General features: G+C 40.1%; 2 protein-coding genes and 1 long non-coding RNA gene across 4 annotated transcripts in view; all 3 read left to right on the top strand.

The window, feature by feature from the left end:
• Positions 1-20,893, top strand: part of LOC310724644 — a 190,345-nt gene that overhangs the window by 41,769 nt on the left and 127,683 nt on the right. The window lies entirely within an intron of this gene.
• Positions 2,472-14,161, top strand: LOC310724555 (tapasin-like). The gene is made up of 8 exons (XM_083538770.1): positions 2,472-2,673; positions 9,071-9,256; positions 9,471-9,719; positions 10,751-11,110; positions 11,498-11,821; positions 12,748-12,849; positions 13,741-13,769; positions 13,856-14,161. The coding sequence occupies exons 1-8, from the start codon at positions 2,613-2,615 to the stop codon at positions 13,865-13,867; spliced, it is 1,323 nt and encodes a 440-aa protein (XP_083394896.1). The 5' UTR covers positions 2,472-2,612; the 3' UTR covers positions 13,868-14,161.
• asb5b (ankyrin repeat and SOCS box containing 5b) overlaps positions 18,189-20,893 on the top strand; it is an 18,464-nt gene continuing 15,759 nt past the window's right edge. The window contains exon 1 of one of the 2 annotated variants that reach the window (XM_083538816.1): positions 18,189-18,525. In XM_083538816.1, coding sequence (XP_083394942.1) covers positions 18,330-18,525 — 196 coding nt within the window. In that variant the 5' untranslated portion in view covers positions 18,189-18,329. The remainder of the gene's footprint in view (positions 18,526-20,893) is intronic. The other variant, XM_083538814.1, reaches the window with a different exon arrangement.

Genomic DNA, 20,893 nt, shown 5'->3' with positions numbered 1-20,893 from the left:
AGGTGATGTTGTGGAAGACACAAGGCAGTTCTACTGCATCAGATCTTTCTCAAAGCAGAGTGGGATTTCAAGTTGTGCTGTTTAAGCTATTTTGAAGAAGCACAAAGTAACAGGAAATGTTGAGGAGCATAGACTCAGTGGTCAGCCAAGAAATCCTAATGCAGAAGATAAAAAACACGTCATGCTTACTGCCCTCAGACATCAGAAGATGTCCAACATGCCATCAGAAAAGAACTGTTGGAAAACAGTGGGACTCAGGTACACCTATAGACTGTCTGGAGAAGTCTCACCAGAATTGGTCTTCATCAAAGAATTGTGAGCAAAAAAAATCATACCTCTGACTTGGAAACAAGGCTAAGTGACTCAACAATGCAGGAAACCTGGATGCAGAAAAATGGCAGCAGGTACTTTGGGCTGATGCATCAAAATCTGAAATATTTAGCTATTCTAAAAAAACAAGATGTTTGCCAAAGAGTTGACGAGCTGTACAATAATAAATGTCTGAGGGGAACATTGAAGCATGGTGGAAGTTTCCTGCAAGTTTCGGCCTGCAAGATTAACGGTGACCTCAATGCTGAGAAATATAGACAGATACTTCTCCATCATAGATTATCATCTGAGGCATCGAAATGTATCAGTCATAAATTAGGCCTCATCATAGCAGAGAGATTGTGCTGGTTAAAGTGGTAAATAATCTGCTATTGTCTTCCGATGAGGGTTTTGTCTCATTACTTGTTTTGCTCGACCTCAGCGCATCTTAAGACACAACTGATCATAATCTCCTCCTTGCTGGAATAGAGAATGTTGTTCGAATCAAGGGAACAGCTCTCTCCTGGTTTAGGTCTTATTTGATGATAACTATCAGTTTGTAGATATAGATGGTGAGTTCTCCACACTCTGTGAGGTAAAGTTTGGTGTTCCACAAGGATCTGTCTTAGGCCCACTGCTTTTCCCTATATAAATGCTGCCTCAGGGTGAAATGATATAAACATGTATGTGAGAGATCAGCTTAACAATGTTTAAGAGTGTGTGAAGGGCATTAGATAGTGAATGCTTAATAACTTCCTTCTGTTCAACTCAGATAAGATGGAAGTACTTTTACTAGAACCACATGCAGCTATATATACTGCGCTTTACTGTCTGGGTGTGTGAGTAAGTGCATAAATAAGCTTCAGTTAGTTCAGAATGCAGCAGCAAGGTTCCTTATCAGATCTAGAGCATATATAAGAATATGAGCATATCACCCCTGTTTTAATCATCTACACTGCTCCCAATTAAATCTCACACTGATTATAAAATATTACTACTGATGTATAAAGCACTTAACGGTCTCGCACTGCAGTATCTGAGTGAACTTCTGTACCAGTATGATCCTCCACGCCTACTTAGATCAAAAGGTACAGGCTATTTGTTGGTACCTTAAATAATAAAGACTCCAGCAGGGGCAGATGTTTCTCTTATAAACCGCACAGTCATGGAACAACCTTCCAATCAGTGTTCAGGAAACAGACACAGTCTCAGTGTTTAAGTCCAGGCTGAAAACGTATTCATTTAGTTGAGCCTTTTATCAGTAGATTTTTCTGAGGTCAAGGAGCAGATCTGGACTGATCATGGATAAAGAGTGTTTGGAGAACTGTAATATTTGTTAACCAGGATTAATGGTGTCATCAATGCTGAGAAATACAAGCAGACGCTTAGATCTTCAACGTAGAGAAGAATGAGGCGTCCTCTAAGTAATAGTTTTGGCCCCCACAGAGCCCTGATCTCAACATCATGTAGTCTTTCAGGTATTACAGAAAGACACAAATGTATTCGAGGCAGCCAACATCCACAGAAGATCTGAGGTTAGTTTTACAAGGTGTTTAAAACAACCTAGATGCTGAGCTCCTTCAAAAACTGTCTAAACCTTCACACCTGCCTAAAACTGTTGCACAGTGCTGTGTATATATATTACGGAGGGCCTAATAGGCCATACGTTATAATATTTTTCTCGGTCTTATTTTCTCGTGATCACAACTTAATTCTCTTGTGATATTGACAGAACAAACATTGTTTCCTTGTGAACTGTACTTCATTTTTCTGTGTATTCGGTATAGGAGGATGTTCTAGAGGTTTAGGTCTAGGCCATGCGTTCTCAGTTATTCAACAAAACAACTTTTGTTATGTCCAGAAAACGAAGTAAATGTAATTATTTACTGTACTTATATGTACTTTACTGAAGTAATTGATATCAATTAGTGTTTGACAACAAGAAAAAAAAGAATATTATAATGCCTGACCTCTTAGAACTTCCGTAGTATATAGAATAAAAATTAAATAAGTATATATAAAATAATAAAAAGCAATTCTAAACAAAAAAATTATAATAATAAAGTCAAGGATTTAATTTAATTCGATATAAATGTATAAAATGTATAAGCAGATACACAGGAAAGAGGTTTTGTGAAGAGGGGCGGGGGGGGATTTCCCATGCGCATGCGCAGTTCAGGAGTAAAAGTGAAAGTGAGTTTTGTTGTGAGCTCTGGGTGTTTTAGGGGAAGTTTCTCGCCGCCTGCTGATGATTTGACAGCAAAAGCATTGAAAATCAGCCGATTATACAGCAAAGAGGAGCGATGAGGGACATTTCTACCATCTATAAACTCTCCGTGGTCGCCTTTGCGTTGTTGGGCGGTGGTGTGTATTATATATTTTTTATAATAAATAGTGAAATATCGGTTGTGTAAATATCAGTGTTTAAAAATAGACCATCAGGATTTTTATTTCAAAAGAAAAACCACATTAACACAGGACTGGATCATGCAATGGAGTGTACTGGTTCCTATATGGGAATTGATAGGTGTCAAAAATGCTCCAGTTTTCTTTGTACAATTTTTAGTTGTTTAATAGAAATGACGTAAAAATTTAATTAAATGCACCGATTTTGGCTTTAATTTAGAATACAATGTTGTCGTTTAATCAGAAATTGCTTTCGCTTTCACTTTTTGCTTCTTTGCTGCCAGCTTTATTGTTGCCTGGCGTTGTTTTTGTTGTTCACTGCCAGAGTCTTCGAAAACTGGTGGATTTTGGTTACAGGTTACATGGAGGTGTGGATGTAGGTCTGTATTTGTCTTTGCCTTGCCTCCACACCCAGCAAGCATGAACAAACACTCGACGAAGTCTCCAAGGAGAGTACGGAACAACCTGCCATCTTGCATAATGGGGTTTTATATCGCTTTTCGCATACCATTGCTCAAATCAGTGGAGCGTTGAGAAGTTTACAACCTAGAAAGCGTGCACACGAGAGGATACGACAAATGAAGGTCTTTACGTCATCCATTTTGCTCAGCAGTTACATTAATTCGTCCTGAATTATAACGAGGCTGTAATCAGGCCTTTGCCTGGGCCTGCAGGTACTTTCGATTGTATCTCAAAAAAAACATTTAGCCACACAATCAGTTTCTACAATTTCTTCCAAATATTGTTGATATGCAATCATTTCCATATATGCAAATGAAAACTATAACCGATAGCACACTGTTATTTATGATGGCGTTGTTGAAAAAAAATAAAAATCTAAAATCACAAGAATAAAGTCGAAATTACGAAAATAAATTCGTAGCAATACGAGAATAAAATCATAGCATGGTAAAAGTCGAAATCACAAGAATAAAGTCAACATAATGAAAATATAGACGAAGCACTATGAAAATAAAGTAGGAATTACTAGAATAATGTTGTAGCACTAGTAGAATAAAGTCGAATTTATGAAAACAAAGTCGAAATTACAAGAATAAAATCGTAGCAATAGGAAATTACAAGTCGTAGCAGCACCGGCTGAAGTACTTGTTTTGGTGTTACACAAGATTTTGTGACCTTTGAAAGTGCTATTGCTCAAATGCAGCTGAAAATTGATGATCCAAAAAAGTTTGCTATGCAAACGGCGTAAATTTGAACATCAGCGGCCACCGTTCAAAACGTTGTTGTAGTTTTTGGGACGTGGGCCTGGTCGGGATTTTCTTTTGGACATAATCCTCTCTTTATTAATGGGACTCCTATATCCTTCAGGCTTGTGGGTCTCTGAGACACCAAAACCTTTAACATACTGTACCTAAAATTTGGAATTACAGTCGAACCCACTTATCTCGACCTCGGTTAACTCGCCAACCCTATTAAGTCGACGTTTTTGAAGTGGAACCGCCAAATTCTCGCTTTGTCTAAGCATTTTCTCATCAGTTATGTCGATTCTTTTATGTCCCCGAACCCTGATATCTCGAGCACAAGGGGGGGCAAATTTGCCACTTAACGTCTGTTATCTCGATCCGCATGACCAATCGCTAGTTAGGCATGACTCTAGAATTTAATGTTGACACTGGTTAGCTTTTTGTAAAAACGAACTACACACCGAAAGTTTTTTGTGATTTTGTGAGCGATCTTTGTGTTTGCAATGTTGGAGAATTTAATAAAGGTTTGTTTTGAGAATCGACGGTGGTTTGTATTGTATACTGGTAAATCTCTGCTGTTAGTTGGTGCACATATGCCTTTTGTTGTTAACAAACATGTATGTACATTTTTATAGCATGCCTTCATCAAACAAATTGCGGCAACGCTGTTGTGTAAAAAACCCTCCAAAAACACGTGCATGCACGTTCTCATTTATTAACGCACATCATGTACATAAAGAAATTTCAAGCACGTTAATATATTGCCGCCATATTGGTTTTCGTTTATCTCGATCATCGGTTATCTCGACGCTTTTTGGCGTCTCCTAGGCCGGCGACAAACCCGGGTTCCACTGTAGCTTGATACTGGATGAGTTTTACTACTGAACCTTAAATAAGTTTTAAAATCTTTAGTTTTTTTACCCAAAACAAAGGCAGTAAAGACAATGTCAACAGAACACACAGGTTAATGCAGAAGTGCGAAGACATGTGTATAAAGATTTCACTTTATTTGATGTATTTTTACACCATTTAACTGAATTTGCTGAATTAACAGAGTGTTATCTGCCCTCTTCTGCATACAGAAGCAGTGATGGACAGTAACGTGAAGTAAATGTAATTCTTTACTGTACTTAAGTCTCTGTTTTCTATTTAACTGAAGTGTTTCCATTTGGGGAGACTTTTATTTTTACTTCACTACATTTCAAAGTCAGATACTTTACTTTTTACTCGACTACATTTTATGAAATCAGTCGTTCCTTTTTGTTCATGAGGATAAAAACGTAACTGGTGAAACACGCAGCGAGTCACCAATCAGGATCGAGCGCACGCTCTGTTTTACACGTGTTCTGATCGGCGCTTGGTGTATTTACTGATCACCAACATGCAGTTAAGCATCAGTTCAACATCAAGCAGAACATTTAGAGAGGAATAAATGATGAAGAAACTCCAGACTCGAACTCGCCACAACACACGTGACCTCGTTTACACGTTTATTAGAAGTCGTTATAAGAAAGTTTTGGGTTCATGATCATTGTAATAGAAATCAACCAGTGTTTGAGTCATTAATATCATTCTATTAATAGATCAGTGTGCTGAGAGTCACATTCGAGTCTTTACACATCTTCTTCTTCTTCTTCTTCTTTTTCTTTCGGCTGCTCCCATTAGGGGTCGCCACAGCGGATCATCCGTCTCCATACCACCCTGTCCTCTATATCTGCCTCTTTTACACCAACTACCTGCATGTCTTCCCTCACCACATCCATGAACCTCCTCCTTGGCCTTCCTCTTTTCCTCCTACCTGGTGGCTCCATCTTCAGCATTTTTCTACCAATATAATTCACGTCCCTTCTCTGCACATGTCCAAACCATCTCAATCTCGCCTCCCTCACCTTGTCACCACAACATCCTACATGTGCTGTCCCTCTAATAAACTCATTTCTAATCTTGTCCATCCTCGTCACTCCCAACGAAAACCTCAACATCTTCAGCTCTGCTACCTCCAGCTCCACCTCCTGTCTTTTACTCAATGCCACTGTCTCTAATCCATACAACATCGCAGGTCTCACCACAGTCCTATAAACTTTCCCTTTCATTCTTGCAGATACTCTTCTATCACAAATCACTCCTGTCACTCTTCTCCACCCACTCCACCCTGCCTGCACTCTTTTCTTTACTTCCCTAACACACTCTCCATTACTTTGCACTGTTGACCCCAGGTACCTGAACTCCTCCACCTTCTTCACCTCTTCACCCTGCAACCGCATCACTCCACTGCCCTCCCTCTCATTCACACACATGTACTCTGTCTTACTCCTACTGACTTTCATTCCCCTTCTCTCCAGCGCATATCTCCACCTCTCCAGGCTCTTCTCAACCTGCTCTCTACTCTCACCACAAATCACAATATCATCTGCAAACATCATAGTCCAGGGAGACTCCTGTCTGACCTCGTCCGTCAACCTGTCCATCACCACTGCAAACAGGAAAGGGCTCAGGGCCGATCCTTGATGTAGTCCAACCTTCACCCTGAACCAGTCTGTCGTACCTACTGCACACTTTACTGCCGTCACACTGTCCTCATACATGTCCTGCACCACCCTCAAATACTTCTCTGACACACCTGACTTCCTCATACAATACCACAACTCCTCTCTCGGCACCCTGTCGTACGCTTTCTCTAAATCCACAAATACACAATGCAGCTCCTTCTGTCCTTCTCTATACTTCTCCATCAACATCCTCAAAGCAAATAAGGCATCTGTGGTGCTCTTCCTCGGCATGAAACCATACTGTTGCTCACAGATGGTCACCTCTTCTCTCAGCCTGGCTTCCACTACTCTTTCCCATAACTTCATGGTGTGACTGATCAACTTAATTCCCCTGTAGTTACTGCAGGTTTGCACATCTCCCTTATGCTTAAAGATCGGTACCAGCACACTCCTTCTCCATTCCTCAGGCATCCTCTCCCCTTCCAGAATCCTGTTAAACAATCTGGTTAAAAACTCCACTGCCATCTCTCCTAAACATCTCCACGCTTCTACCGGTATGTCATCTGGTCCAACCGACTTTCCATTCTTCATCCTCTTAATCGCTGCTCTCACTTCCTCCTTACTAATCCTATCTACATCCTGCTTCACCAACTCCACATCCTCCAACCTTCTCTCTCTCTGATTTTCCTCATTCATCAGCTGCTCAAAATACTCCCTCCATCTTCTCAACACACTCTCCTCACTAGTCAACACATTTCCCTCTCCATCCTTTATTGCTCTAACTTGCAGTACATCCTTCCCAGCTCGGTCCCTCTGCTTGGCCAATCGGTATAAATCCTTTTCTCCTTCCTTAGTGTCCAACCTCTTATACAGTTCCTCATATGCCTTTTCCTTGGCTTTCGCCACATCCCTTTTAACCTGCTGCCGCATCTCCTTGTACTCCTGCCTACTTTTCTCATCACTCTGTCGATCCCACTTCTGTTTTGCCAATCTCTTTCCCCTAATGCTCTCCTGCACTTCCTCATTCCACCACCACGTCTCCTTGTCTTGCTTTCTATTTCCAGATGTCACACCAAGTACTTTTCTAGCTGCCTCCCTCATCACTCCTGCGGTAGTTGCCCAATCATCCGGCACCTCTTCACCACCACCAAGCCCCTGTCTGACCTCTTCCCTGAACCTCACACTACACTCTTCCTCCTTCAGTTTCCACCATCTTATTCTTCTTTCAAACCTTACTTTCCTCCTCTTCTTCTTCGCCTCCAAAACCATCCTACAGACCACCATTCGATGCTGTCTAGCTACACTGTCCCCCGCCAACACCTTACAGTCTCCAATCTCCTTCAGGTTGCATCTCCTACACAGAAGATAATCCACCTGTGTGCACCTTCCTCCACTCTTATATGTCACCCTATGATCCTCCTTCTTCTTAAAATACGTGTTCACCACTGCCATTTCCATCCTTTTAGCAAAATCTACCACCATCTGCCCTTCCACATTCCTCTCCTTAAAACCATACCTACCCATCACCTCCTCATCACCTCTGTTCCCTTCACCTACATGCCCATTAAAGTCTGCCCCAATCACCAATCGTTCTTTCCTAGGTACACCATCTACCACTTCATCTAATTCACTCCAGAATCTTTCCTTCTCCTCCATCTCACAGCCAACTTGTGGAGCATAGGCACTGATGACATTTATCATCATCCCTTCAACTTCCACCTTCACGATCATCACCCTATCAGAAACTCTCTTCACCTCCACTACACTCTTACTGTACTCTTCCTTCAGAATCACCCCTACACCATTTCTCTTCCCATCCACACCATGATAAAACAGTTTAAACCCACCTCCAATGTTCCTGGCCTTACTCCCTTTCCACTTGGTCTCCTGAACACACAACACATCTACCTTTCTCCTCTCCATCATATCAGCTATCTCTCTCCCTTTACCCGTCATAGTACCAACATTTAAAGTACCAACCCGAACCTCTACTCTCCTACACTGCTCCTTTTCCTGCCGTCTCTGTAGACGCCTTCCTCCTCTCCTTCTCCTCCTTCGGCCAACAGTAGCCCAATTTCCACCGGTACCCTGTCGGCTAACGATACCTGTGGCGGTCGTTGTTAACCCGGGCCTCGACCGATCCGGTATGAAATTCTCATTTGTGATCCGCATATTTGATTTGGCACATGTTTTACGCTGGATGCCCTTCCTAACGCAACCCTCCCCATTTACCCGGGCTTGGGACCGGCACTAAGAGTACACTGGCTTGTGCCCCCCTAATGGCTGGGTTCGAGTCTTTACACATCAACTGAGTTTAATAATAAAGATTCTTGTGATAAAAATAATAATAGTAACAATATAGTTATAATAAATCACTACTTTGGATACTTAAGTACATTTAAAGGTAAATACTTTTGTGTATACTTTTTTACTCAAGTGAAAGTTTAAAGGAAGTACAGAAGACTATGATTGAGTGTTGTCACGCTGATCATGAAAATTGCTTTGTTGGACTCCTGGAGGTTACCAGCTGTATCGCTGTCAAGATTTACGCCTGCATTACATTCTTTCAAATAAATTTTAATTTGTACCCTCTACTGTATGTTAGCTGAATTCTGAGAACTGCGACGTTAACAAAAGTCCTTTGTGTTTGTTCGGCTGCAGTGTGTAGTTCAAGATGCACAATGTTGGAGTGCTGGTTTGTTCAGGAGAAGCCTGGTGGTGGAGGTTTCTCTGCAGGCATGAGCCAGGAGAAGTCTGTGCTCTACATCAGAACTGACCCTGCTAGCAAGAAGAGTGAACAGAAACCTCCATCGGAAATCAGTCCCTCCAGGATTTACCACGTGTCCGGTCAGTATGATGCATATTTCAATATACGCTTTATGGACAAATGTTTGTGGTCACTTGACCATAAGATTTGTATGTGTTTTTAGAACCACATTTGGCTGGACAAGTCAGGTGTCCCAAAACTTTTGTCTAAAATTATATATAATAACAGCCTGACCGTTTGATATGTTTGAGCACATTCATTTATTTATTTTATTTTTGCTTTTCAATTCTTTAGATCCTATGTCCACTTTCTGCAGCTCTTCCTTCCATCCACCAGAGGGCACTTTGAACAAACCCCAATGCGAAATCAATCCTTTTACTCCTCAAGCCTCAATGGTGAAATGGGCGGCTTCTCTCACCGCTTCAGCGCAAAGCCCCATCTACCTGAGCGCCGACTGGTTTTCTGTCGCAGCACAAGGAGTTAACGGGGAGCTGACGCTTGCAAACGTGATGAGGGCGCCGTCTGGGTCCAACGAGCCGAGCGGTAAAACAATTCATTTTATCATCATATTTTAGACGGCTTTTATATAACAACTGCTGAATTCTTAAATCTGATTGGTCAGAGGGCGTTGCTTAATTTTAAATCTGATTGGTCAGAGGGCGTTGCTTAATATAATAGCAGCTCTGAAAGGCCCAAACGTTGTGGTTTTTCTAGTAACAGCTGACAACTTTTTTAAGATTTCTGGCATCTTTAGGACAAGGACAGGGACAGGGACAGGAAACAGCACTCGCACTGGAGACTCCTTCCATCTATTTATTAAACTTGTTATATGTAAGGTTATGGTGCTGTCAAATAATTCGAAGGTTGAATGCGAACTATTTGTAGTTGGCAAATTTATTTTGGATTATTTCGGGATCCAAAGGTCACAAGTTTAAATCTCAGCCACACCAAGCTGCCACTCCTGGGCCCCTGAGCAAGGCCCTTAAGCCCATAAATGCTCAGTTGTATGAATGAGATCTGGATAAAGGCGTCTGCCAAAACGCTAGAAATTTAAATTTTGGTCAATGAATTGCTTTGATACTTGGTAAAGGCAGGTGCTGCTGTAGGTGAGAAGGTGTGGAGATCTGGGGTGCAGTCAGCGTTCACATTCATCCTAAAGGTGTTCAGTAGGGACGGAGCTCTATAGCAGGAGATCTTCCACTCCAAACTATCTGAAAGCAGATCTTCATAACGCTGGCTTTGTGCACAGGGGCATCGTCATGCTGAAACAGGTTTGAGTCTCAAAGTTCAAGTGAAGTGAAAATCTCATGCAACAGCATCCAAAAACATCAGATAAAATTGTGCCTCCAACTTTATGGCTGGAGAAAGTCAGGGGTCCCGAATTGTGTAGTTGAGAAAAGTGCATTTATTTGTTTAGCTTTAGCTTTTTTCTTCCACAGCTAATGAACTTGTTGATAATAGCAACATTATAGAGTTTTATAAACGGTCCTGAGATCAAAAGTATTAAACAATAATTAACATTTTATTTATTCATTCAATTTGACACTCGTTCCCTCTTTCTCTGTTCCTCTCAGTAATCCTCAGCATCTCCACTAAGACCTCTAGCGTCCGCTCCAGACTGGGAGAACCGGTGCTGTTGGACTGTGGGTTCTGGGTCGACCCGTCTTCACCCCTGCATGGTTCTGGCTTTGCTGTGGAGTGGCGCTATCAGTTCCGTGGCGAGGGCAGGCTGGTCGTGGCCTACAACGGAAAGAACGATCGTTTCACCGAGACATCCGAGACAGACGCCGACCTGGACATCGTGGGTCTTTACGACTCAGGAAACGCATCACTGGTTCTGAAAGAGGCCCAAGTGAGGCATGCTGGAACATACATCTGCACTGTTTACCTGCCTCACCTTCTGGCTCAGGTGGCCCTGGAGCTGGAGATAGTGGGTGAGTTTTCAGTCATGTTAAAGAACTTTTTTTATATCGTTTCTCATTTATTTATTTTTTTTACACGTGACACTGTTTCCGCTGTGTGGGCAAAAGTATTGGAACGCCTTAGTTTTCCAGCCATTTGTGGTTCTTCCCTGAAATTTGATTGCCACAAAGTCGGAGGCACACAATTGTTTGTATAAGATGTCTTTGGAAGCAGGAATAGGAAAGTAATTTTTATGTCGAAATAATGAAATGTATTAACAAAAATATATGGTGGCGTCCGTATTAGCATGTATTACCATATTAGCATTTCCGTTCCATTATTATTCACACCGATGCTTTTTTCTCATCATCAGTCTTTAATTCTGTCACTTTCTGCATATCTTCTTCTCCCTCCTGTAGAGCCTCCATCACTAGCGATCTACCCGTCCCCTCTGCCTCTGTCTGTCCCGGGGCAGGTGGTGACGGTCCACTGTGAGGCCTCTGGGTTCTATTCCCTGTCTCTGGACCTGAACTGGGAGTTCACTGATGCTGAGGGGAAGAAGCGCTCGCTGGGTCAGGGCAGCGTGACGGGCCACAGGCAGGCCAGAGACGGGACCTACAGCCAGAGCTCTCGCTTAGAGCTCGACTCGTTTAAACTGGGAATCGGGCGGGGCGGCGAGCTCAGTTGTGTGGCCAAGCACCAGGGAGGAACTCGACGGGCAACTGTAATTCTGAATGTTATCGGTGAGCCACACACAGCATAATTATAACAACATTCTTAGCTAGCATTAGTTAACTAGCTAACCTAGCTCTTTAGGTTCCATTTGATCTCTTTATAATTTCCCAATAAAAAGGCTAAAAGAAGATATATTACTCTGAATCAATCTCTAAACGAATCATTCAATCGAGTCGATAAAACTTTAATTAAGCCTCCAGTTTGAACAATTAATGGACCGTCTAAAATGTTTAATAATATTATCTAAGAAATTATAAGCTAACAAAAAAAAAAAACTACATGACCTACATTCCAGGCAATTGTAAAAAAAATAAAAATAATTGAATAATAATATTAATTTTTTGGAGACTTTACCTTCTTTATGTTAAAAAAGAAAAGAAAATTATTCAAGAAAGTTAGATGTTTTTGTACATTGCCATAAACATGAATGTTTTTCCAGATTTTTTTGTTGTGTCCTTTAATAAGTCCAAAATCCGAAGAGAAAAAAACATGCACATATTCATTACAGCTAAATTATTATTATTTTTTTGCATATCCCAATGGTTTTAGAAATCAGAGCACAAAGTAAGCTATGATACAGCACCCATGGAGCACAGAGGGTTAAGGGCCTCACACAAGAGCCCAAGAGTGGCAGTTTGGCGATATTGTTGCTTGGACACTCAACTGTCCAATCAGTTACCCAGATCCTTCAATAATGACCTGTTTCTCATTGTGGTTATTTTTTTACTTTTTTAAAATAAATTAATTAGAATTAGTTAAATATTAATGATAATATTGTTGCTATGAAAACAGTCAAATGCAAACCAAAGAAAAACAAGCACAAAGAAATGAATGTACTAAATCTCTCATGTGTTTATATGAAGAACAGTTTTATATGAATTTTAGCGCTTAGAGAAGAAAAACATAACTGTGCATACGTTTTTTTGTAACTCAGGTGTCAGTGCTCCATCTATTGAGGACTCCATGGCCATGGTCGCTGTGGCTCTGGTGCTTTATGGAGTGATCAAAGTCTTTTTCTGGACTTTAAGCTCTAACGGTAAGCTAGTCACTACTACATGTTTATCTGTACTGTTATTTTCACCATAAAGTTGATGAATTCTGCAGTCTGTGTCTGTGTGAAGGTGTTTATTGACCAATGATTGAGTTTTCTATAACAGTAGCAACAAGGGCTGAGGTTTGTGATGATATTATATTGGAATTGTGATCAATTTGGTTATAGTATTTTATTCAGAGATAGATATCATAAATATTGTGGTTATTTTATTACATTTATTAAATACATACACACATACATATATACAGTGGTGTGAAAAAGTGTTTGCCCCCTTCCTGATTTCTTTTTTTTTTTTTTGCATGTTTGTCACACTTTAATGTTTTAGATCATCAAACTAATATAACTATTGGTAAAAGATAACACAAGTGAACACAACATGCAGTTTTTAAATGAAGGTTTTCATTATTAAGCGAAAAAATTATAATCCAAAACTACGTAGCCCTGTGTGAAAAAGTGTTTGCCCCCTAAACCTAGGAACTGGTTAAATAAATATTATTTATTTATTTAATTGAATTAAATTTATTACTATATATTATAATAATAGATCGATATTCTCTTACCTGCTCAGTTGTATCAGTAAAATAATGGTTAAGGGCAAAGATCCAAATGCAGTAAATGGAATGTAATAAGAACAGGAACTTAATTCACAGGTGCTTGAATATTAAATGTAAAATCAATTGGACAAACATTTTTATATGTAATGTATTAATAAATAAATGAAAAAATATAGAAAAAAAATTGAAAAAACACCTTAGAACATGCTGTATTAAGAAATAAATGTCATTGAAGTGTTAACAGTGTGTGTGTGTGTGTGTGTGTGTGTGTGTGTGTGTGTGTGTGTGTGTGTGTGTGTGTGTGTGTCTATTTGTACAGGCACGGGTAACGGAGACTCCAGTGAAAAGGTAAATATTTATAAACATTATTTTCTTTACACATGTTTAAATAAAATGTCTGAAACCCACCTGTTTTCTATTTTATTTCCTTTTAGAAGGAAAAATAACCCCCGAGCTCGATGAGTCCTGCTGGATGCTTCGTCAGTTCTCAGATGCTGAGAAATATTACAAAAAAACTAAAAATGTAAATAATGCTTTGTGAATTGGATGTACATGCTGTGATTTGTCCTTAAAAAAACAAAATTATTCCTTCTTCCTGTAGGTTTCATTTGCACTTGTGTTAAAGTTCTTTTGTGTTTCAATGTATATGATAAAATAGAAATAATGTGTGCTGGGTGAGGTCAGGGTCCTTCCTGTACATTTTTAATTAAATAAAAAAGTAATAAAGAAATAACACAAAAGTTGGGACATAATTTATTTATGAACGGCTGTACTTTGTAGATGAGTTTACAGCATAACATGTTTACATACATGAACAGCGTGTTTAATGGAAAGAATAGTATTAATATTGAATAATAATTAAATGTAATAATAATTAATTTCATTAAAAATGAAACTAATTAATCATTATTATTTATAATGACAAAATTATTAATAACAATAATAATAATTATCTTATCATTCACAAAATACCTTATTAGGAATGTATGTGTAATCTCCATTCAATCGGCTGTTTTAAGTAGATGTTAGCCAATCACCACAAAGGAGGCGGAGTTAGTCTGAAAACGATTTGATATAATAATAATAATAATAATAATAATAAAAAAAATCCAATTCCTGTAACAACATGGAAGTAGACCATCTGTGTGTAATTATCAGAAGGAGTGCAACATCAGCACCTAATCAGCAGGAAAATGAATAATTCACATTTTAATAAAATGAATGCAATGCAGAGACTTATTAATTAATTGCATCACAACATAATGATAGATAGATAGATAGATAGATAGATAGATAGATAGATAGATAGATAGATAGATAGATAGATAGATAGATAGATAGATAGATAGATAGATAGATAGATGTACATCTCAATAAATTAGAATATCAATAAAAAGTTGATTTATTTTAGTAATTCAATGCAAAAAAGTAAAACTTGTAGCTAGACAGCATCGGATTGTGGTCTGTAGGATGGTTTTGGAGGTGAAGAAGAAGAGGATGAGAGTGAGGACTGAAAGAAGAATAAGATGGTGGAAACTGAAAGAGGAAGAGTGTAGTGTGAGGTTCAGGGAAGAGGTCAGACAGGGGCTTGGTGGTGGTGAAGAGGTGCTGGATAATTGGGCAACTACTGCAGAAGTGATGAGGGACGCAGCTAGAAAAGTACTTGGTGTGACATCTGGAAATAGAAAGCAAGACAAGGAGACGTGGTGGTGGAATGAGGAAGTGCAGGAGAGCATAAGGAGAAAGAGGTTGGCAAAACAGAAGGGGATAGACAGGGTGATGAGAAAAGTAGGCAGGAGTACAAGGAGATGCGGCAGCAGGTTAAGAGGGATGTGGCGAAAGCCACGGAAAAGGCATATAAGGAGCTGTATGAGAGGTTGGACACTAAGGAAGGAGAAAAGGATTTATACCAATTGGCCAGGCAGAAAAACGAGCTGGGAAGGATGTACTGCAAGTTAGAGCAGTAAAGGATGGAGATGGAAATGTGTTGACTAGTGAGGAGAGTGTGTTGATAAGATGGAGGGAGTATTTTGAGCAGCTGATGAATGAGGAAAATCTGAGAGAGAGAAGGTTGGAGGATGTGGAGTTGGTGAAGCAGGATGTAGATAGGATTAGTAAGGAGGAAGTGAGAGCAGCGATTAAGAGGATGAAGAATGGAAAGTCGGTTGGACCAGATGACATACCGGTAGAAGCGTGGAGATGTTTAGGAAAGATGGCAGTGGAGTTTTTAACCAGATTGTTTAACAGGATTTTGGAAGGTGAGAAGATGCCTGAGGAATGGAGAAGGAGTGTGCTGGTACCGATCTTTAAGCATAAGGGAGATGTGCAGACCTGCAGTAACTACAGGGGAATTAAGTTGATCAGTCACACCATGAAGTTATGGGAAAGAGTAGTGGAAGCCAGGCTGAGAGAAGAGGTGACCATCTGTGAGCAACAGTATGGTTTCATGCCGAGGAAGAGCACCACAGACGCATTATTTGCTTTGAGGATGTTGATGGAGAAGTATAGAGAAGGACAGAAAGAATTGCATTGTGTATTTGTGGATTTAGAGAAAGTGTATGACAGGGTGCCGAGAGAGGAGTTGTGGTATTGTATGAGTAAGTCAGGTTTGTCAGAGAAGTATGTGAGGGTGGTGCAGGACATGTATGAGGACAGTGTGACGGCAGTAAAGTGTGCAGTAGGAAAGACAGACTGGTTCAGGGTGAAGGTTGGACTGCATCAAGGATCGGCCCTGAGCCCTTTCCTGTTTGCAGTGGTGATGGACAGGTTGACGGACAAGGTCAGACAGGAGTGTCCCTGGACTATGATGTTTGCGGATGATATTGTCATTTGTGGTGAGAGTAGGGAGCAGGTGGAGAAGAGCCTGGAGAGGTGGAGATATGCGCTGGAGAGAAGGGGAATGAAAGTCAGTAGGTGTAAGACATAGTACATGTGTGTGAATGAGAGAGAGGGCAGTGGAGTGATGCGGTTGCAGGGAAAAGAGGTGGAGAAGGTGGAGGAGTTCAGGTACCTGGGGTCAACAGTGCAAAGTAATGGAGAGTGTGTTAGGGAAGTAAAGAAAAGAGTGCAGGCAGGGTGGAGTGGGTGGAGAAGATTAACAGGAGTGATTTGTGATCGAATGAAAGGGAAAGTTTATAGGACTGTGGTGAGACCTGAGATGTTGTATGGATTAGAGACAGTGGCATTGAGTAAAAGACAGGAGGTGGAGCTGGAGGTAGCAGAGCTGAAGATGTTGAGGTGTTCGTTGGGAGTGACAAGGATGGACAAGATTAGAAATGAGTTTATTAGAGGGACAGCGCATGTAGGATGTTTTGGTGACAAGGTGAGGGAGGCGAGATTGAGATGGTTTAGACATGTGCAGAGAAGGGACATGAATTATATTGGTAGAAGAATGCTGAAGATGGAGCCACCAGGTAGGAGGAAAAGAGGAAGGCCAAGGAGGAGGTTCATGGATGTGGTGAGGGAAGACATGCAGGTAGTTGGTGTGAAAGAGGCAGATGTAGAGGACAGGGTGGTATGGAGACGGATGATCCACTGTGGCGACCCCTAATGGGAGCAGCCGAAAGAAGAACAAGAATGCAAAAAGTAAAACTGGTATATTATTCATCACACACACTGATATATTTCAAGTGTTTATTTCTTTTAATTGTGTAAAGTTCCGCTCACATTTAACAAAAACCCACAAATTCATTGTGGCATGGAGGTGATCAGACTGTGGCACTGTTGAGGTGGTATGGAAGCCCAGGTTTCTTTGACAGCGACCTTCAGCACATCTGCATGTTTCGGTCTCTTGTTTCTCATTTTCCTCTTGACAATATGCCTGAGATTCTCTATGAGGTTCAGGTCTGGTGAGTTTGCTGGCCAGTCAATCACACCAACACCATGATCATTTAACCAACTTATGGTGCTTTTGGCAGTGTGAGAAGGTGCCAAATCCTGCTGGAAAATGAAATCAGCATCTCCATAAAGATGGTCAGCAGAGGGAAGCATGAAGTGCTCTAAAACCTCCTAGTAGACGGCTGTGCTGACTGTGGACCTAATAAAACACAGTGGACCAACACTAGCAGATCACATGACTCCCCAAACCACCACTGACTGTGCAAACTTCAAGCAGCTTGGATTCTGTGCCTCTCCTCTCTTCTTTTTCCAGACTTCAGGATATCAAGTTAGCAGTCTTCCCTCATGATTGTGTCGCCTGAACCAGACTGAGACACTATTTGAAGGATCAGGAAACCCTTTCAGGTGTTTGGATTTAATGAGCTGATTAGAGTGAGACACCAGGAGTCTCCAATACTGAACGTTTTCAAAATATTCCCATTTTCTAAAATACTTTCATTAGCTGTGAGCCAAAATCATCAAAATTAAAAGAAACCAACACTTGAAATATATCAGTGTGTGTGTGAGATGAATCTATATAATGTACAAGTTTAACTTTTTGTATTAAATAAAAAAAAATAAACTTTTAATGATATTCTAATTTATTGAATTGCACCTGTAGAAAGGTTTGGAAAAAAAACCAAAATATCATGATGTTTATCATAATTGTGAAGTGATAGTTTGGACATCTCGCCCACTTCTCCTCGAAGCCATTCTCTTATATCAGATAAGGTTCTGTCTTGTTCTTGTCTCACTGCAGTGTCTCACATTTCACATTTCTCTCCACAACAATCCTATGCAGCACTTTGTTTTTTTTTCCTCTCTCTCCATAACAACACAACTTTGTTGCCATGCCTCAAGTGGTCCACTTTTCCACAGCCAGCTGCCTTATCTCTCCAGCTCGGCCTCTGGGCCTGCCAGGAGTGGGCGTTCCCAGAGAGGGGAAAAAGTGGGTCGCCGTGCCATCTGATCTGTGTCAACACATGCCCAGCTGACCCTCATTCCAAAACAGATCAGCAGCGCTCAGCAGCAATGACCGACTTTCTGGAAGAGCGGCCGTTCGGCTCACGCTACACCAACGTCTACCTGTCCATCTTTGCCCTGTTCTGCTTCAAGCTCTTCGTCAAGATCAGCCTAAACATCCTCACACACTTCTATGTGGTCAAAGGGAACCGGAAGGAGGCGGCGCGCATCGCAGCAGAGTTCTACGATTTTGGCCAAGGGCACAGTAAGTGATCCGAGTATGTCTGAGACACATGCAGGGGGGTTCGAGACAACTCAGGAGGAGATGTTATGCCTTTCTACAAGCCTTTATACTCTTGATGCAGGTGTGTGTGTGTGTGTGTGTGTGTGTTCGTAGTGAGTGTGCCTTATTACAAACCTGCGTTCAGATTGAATCATACAGGACAAGAAAGCCATCAGGTCATGTGGGTCAGGGGTATGATTATATAATATTCCAGGCTGCTCTGATTGGTCAGTTCTTTTCAGAAATTATGACTGGACGGAAAAAAAATGCAGAGCAAAGAACAATTTTCTCCTTTGTGTTTCAGGGTCTCAATATGGCTCTGCAGATTTGTCCTTTATGATTCTAGAGTCCATAAATAGTAAATCATCACTGTTTCATTCTGCTCTACTTTGATTTCAGTGACATAATGCATTTACAGACATGACACACTTTGGCGATAGTTTACAACTGATGTATTACAACTAATAACTTATAATAGAGATGATGCCCAATACCACCTTAACCCTTTAAGGCCACAAATCAATACCCCCCACCCCAGCCAAAACAAAATTCTAATTTATAAAAAATAATAATAATAAAATAATAATAATAATAATAATAATAATAATAATAATTTATATAAAATAAAATGTACAAAATAATAATAAATAAATAAATAAATAAATAAATAAATATATATATATATATATATATATATATATATATATATATATATATATATATATATATATATATATATATATAAATTTAAGGTAAATTTAGAACAGATAAAAATAACTATATATATATATATATATATATATATATATATATATATATATATATATATATATATATATATATATTACTATATTCTATTATTTATTAGTACTAATATGTACCTGATTTTTCCAGCCAGTTGAAAGTTGGAGGCACACAGTTATATAGGATGTTTTACCTTCACCTATTCTAATCCTATTCCAGCATGACAACACCCCTCTCCATTAAGATATGCTTTACATGGGTTTGTGTAAAAGATCTCCTACTGTAGAGCTCAAATCCTACTGAACACCTTTGAGATGAAGCGGAACACTGACTGCACCCCAGATCTCCTCACCTACATCAGTACCTGACTTTACTAACACACTTGTGGCTGAATAAATCTTACACACATCTCCACTTCAAAATCTACTGGAACTTCTCCCCAGAAGAGTCGGGGTTATTATAAGAGTAAATGGGGACTGAATGGGGTGGAATGGGCTGTTCAGAAAAGCACAAACGAATCTTATGGTCGGGTGTCTGCTATCTTTTGAACCACAGATAAAGCATACAGAGACGATCTCAAACAATGAGTCAGTTCTCTGATAAGAAGTGAGAGAAAACTGTACATTCGCCACAGCTCCTAACTGCTAGATCTGCGTAACGACAAGAACAACAACCTTCAGTGAAGGAAGACAGAAAACAATCTGACGGCCCGTAACATTTGTCTCACGTAACTCATCACATCACAGTGGAAGAATTTCCCTTTTAACGTGACGCATCCTATCAAGAAGACAGAGTTAATTCTGGGCTGGAGATTAAAGCTGAGCCAGAAATAGCACAACCAGGCATACACACACTGTAAACACAGGCTTTAAATAGTCTGCATTTCTGTGTCTCTTATAAATGACCTCACGCCATTACTAACATTAGCAACCCTTTGCGCATCGGAACAGTTCTACAATTTGATCGCTTCCTGTGTGGCTGATTGTTGTCAGGAAACAAGATATTTTAAGTGTGTGAGGTTGACTAGCTATGCTATGTTCCACTGGAGGGCTATGTGTTCACCGTGTTCACAAAGAACATCACCATTCGGTTCTATCACGTTGTTGCGGATGCTTTCTGACACGTGAGATTAGCTAAATTGATCGAGTCTTTTCAAAACTATACATTACAAGGATAAAAATTTGCGTAAAGTTGAAAGTTGTGATGTTCCTTTTCTCGCTTTCTTGCTAGCTAGTTCAATCATTTACCTCACACATCGGCTAGCGTATGCTTCTGTCCATCATTTCCAGCTAGCTAAACCTAAAGTTAATGTTGAATAACAGCTTTTTATCTGTTATCTGTAATTGTTTGAGAAAAGTTTACTTTGTGGTCAATTCTTTATGTTGATTTAAAAAGAAAAAATACCTCAGAAATTTACAGAATCTTTCAATACGTTATTGAAGACTTGATATTTATTATGTTTTTGTCTTGCTTCCATGGTAAATTCTCCTTTACGCTACCTCTACCTCAAAATTATGTTAGCTTAAGCTTCTGCGCATGTTTCCCAAATGCCTAGCAGTAAGCTAGTTTGTGGTCAATGTGATGATAAACAAAGAGGCTATTTTAG

Source organism: Silurus aristotelis (genome assembly GCF_946808225.1).
Source record: "Silurus aristotelis genome assembly, chromosome: 4".
In the NCBI taxonomy this organism is placed as follows: domain Eukaryota; kingdom Metazoa; phylum Chordata; class Actinopteri; order Siluriformes; family Siluridae; genus Silurus; species Silurus aristotelis.
The sequence above is the reverse complement of the archived record's forward strand: the minus strand, read 5'-3'. Positions and strand labels throughout refer to the sequence as shown.

Excerpts from the sequence above, each read along its gene's own strand:
- LOC310724555 (XM_083538770.1), top strand. The coding sequence starts at position 2,613 with ATGAGGGACATTTCTACCATCTATAAACTCTCCGTGGTCGCCTTTGCG. Across the intron at positions 2,674-9,070 it reads CTTTGCGTTGTTGGGCGGTG|TGTGTAGTTCAAGATGCACA; the intron begins GTGTGTATTATA and ends GTTCGGCTGCAG. Across the intron at positions 11,822-12,747 it reads TGTAATTCTGAATGTTATCG|GTGTCAGTGCTCCATCTATT; the intron begins GTGAGCCACACA and ends TTTGTAACTCAG.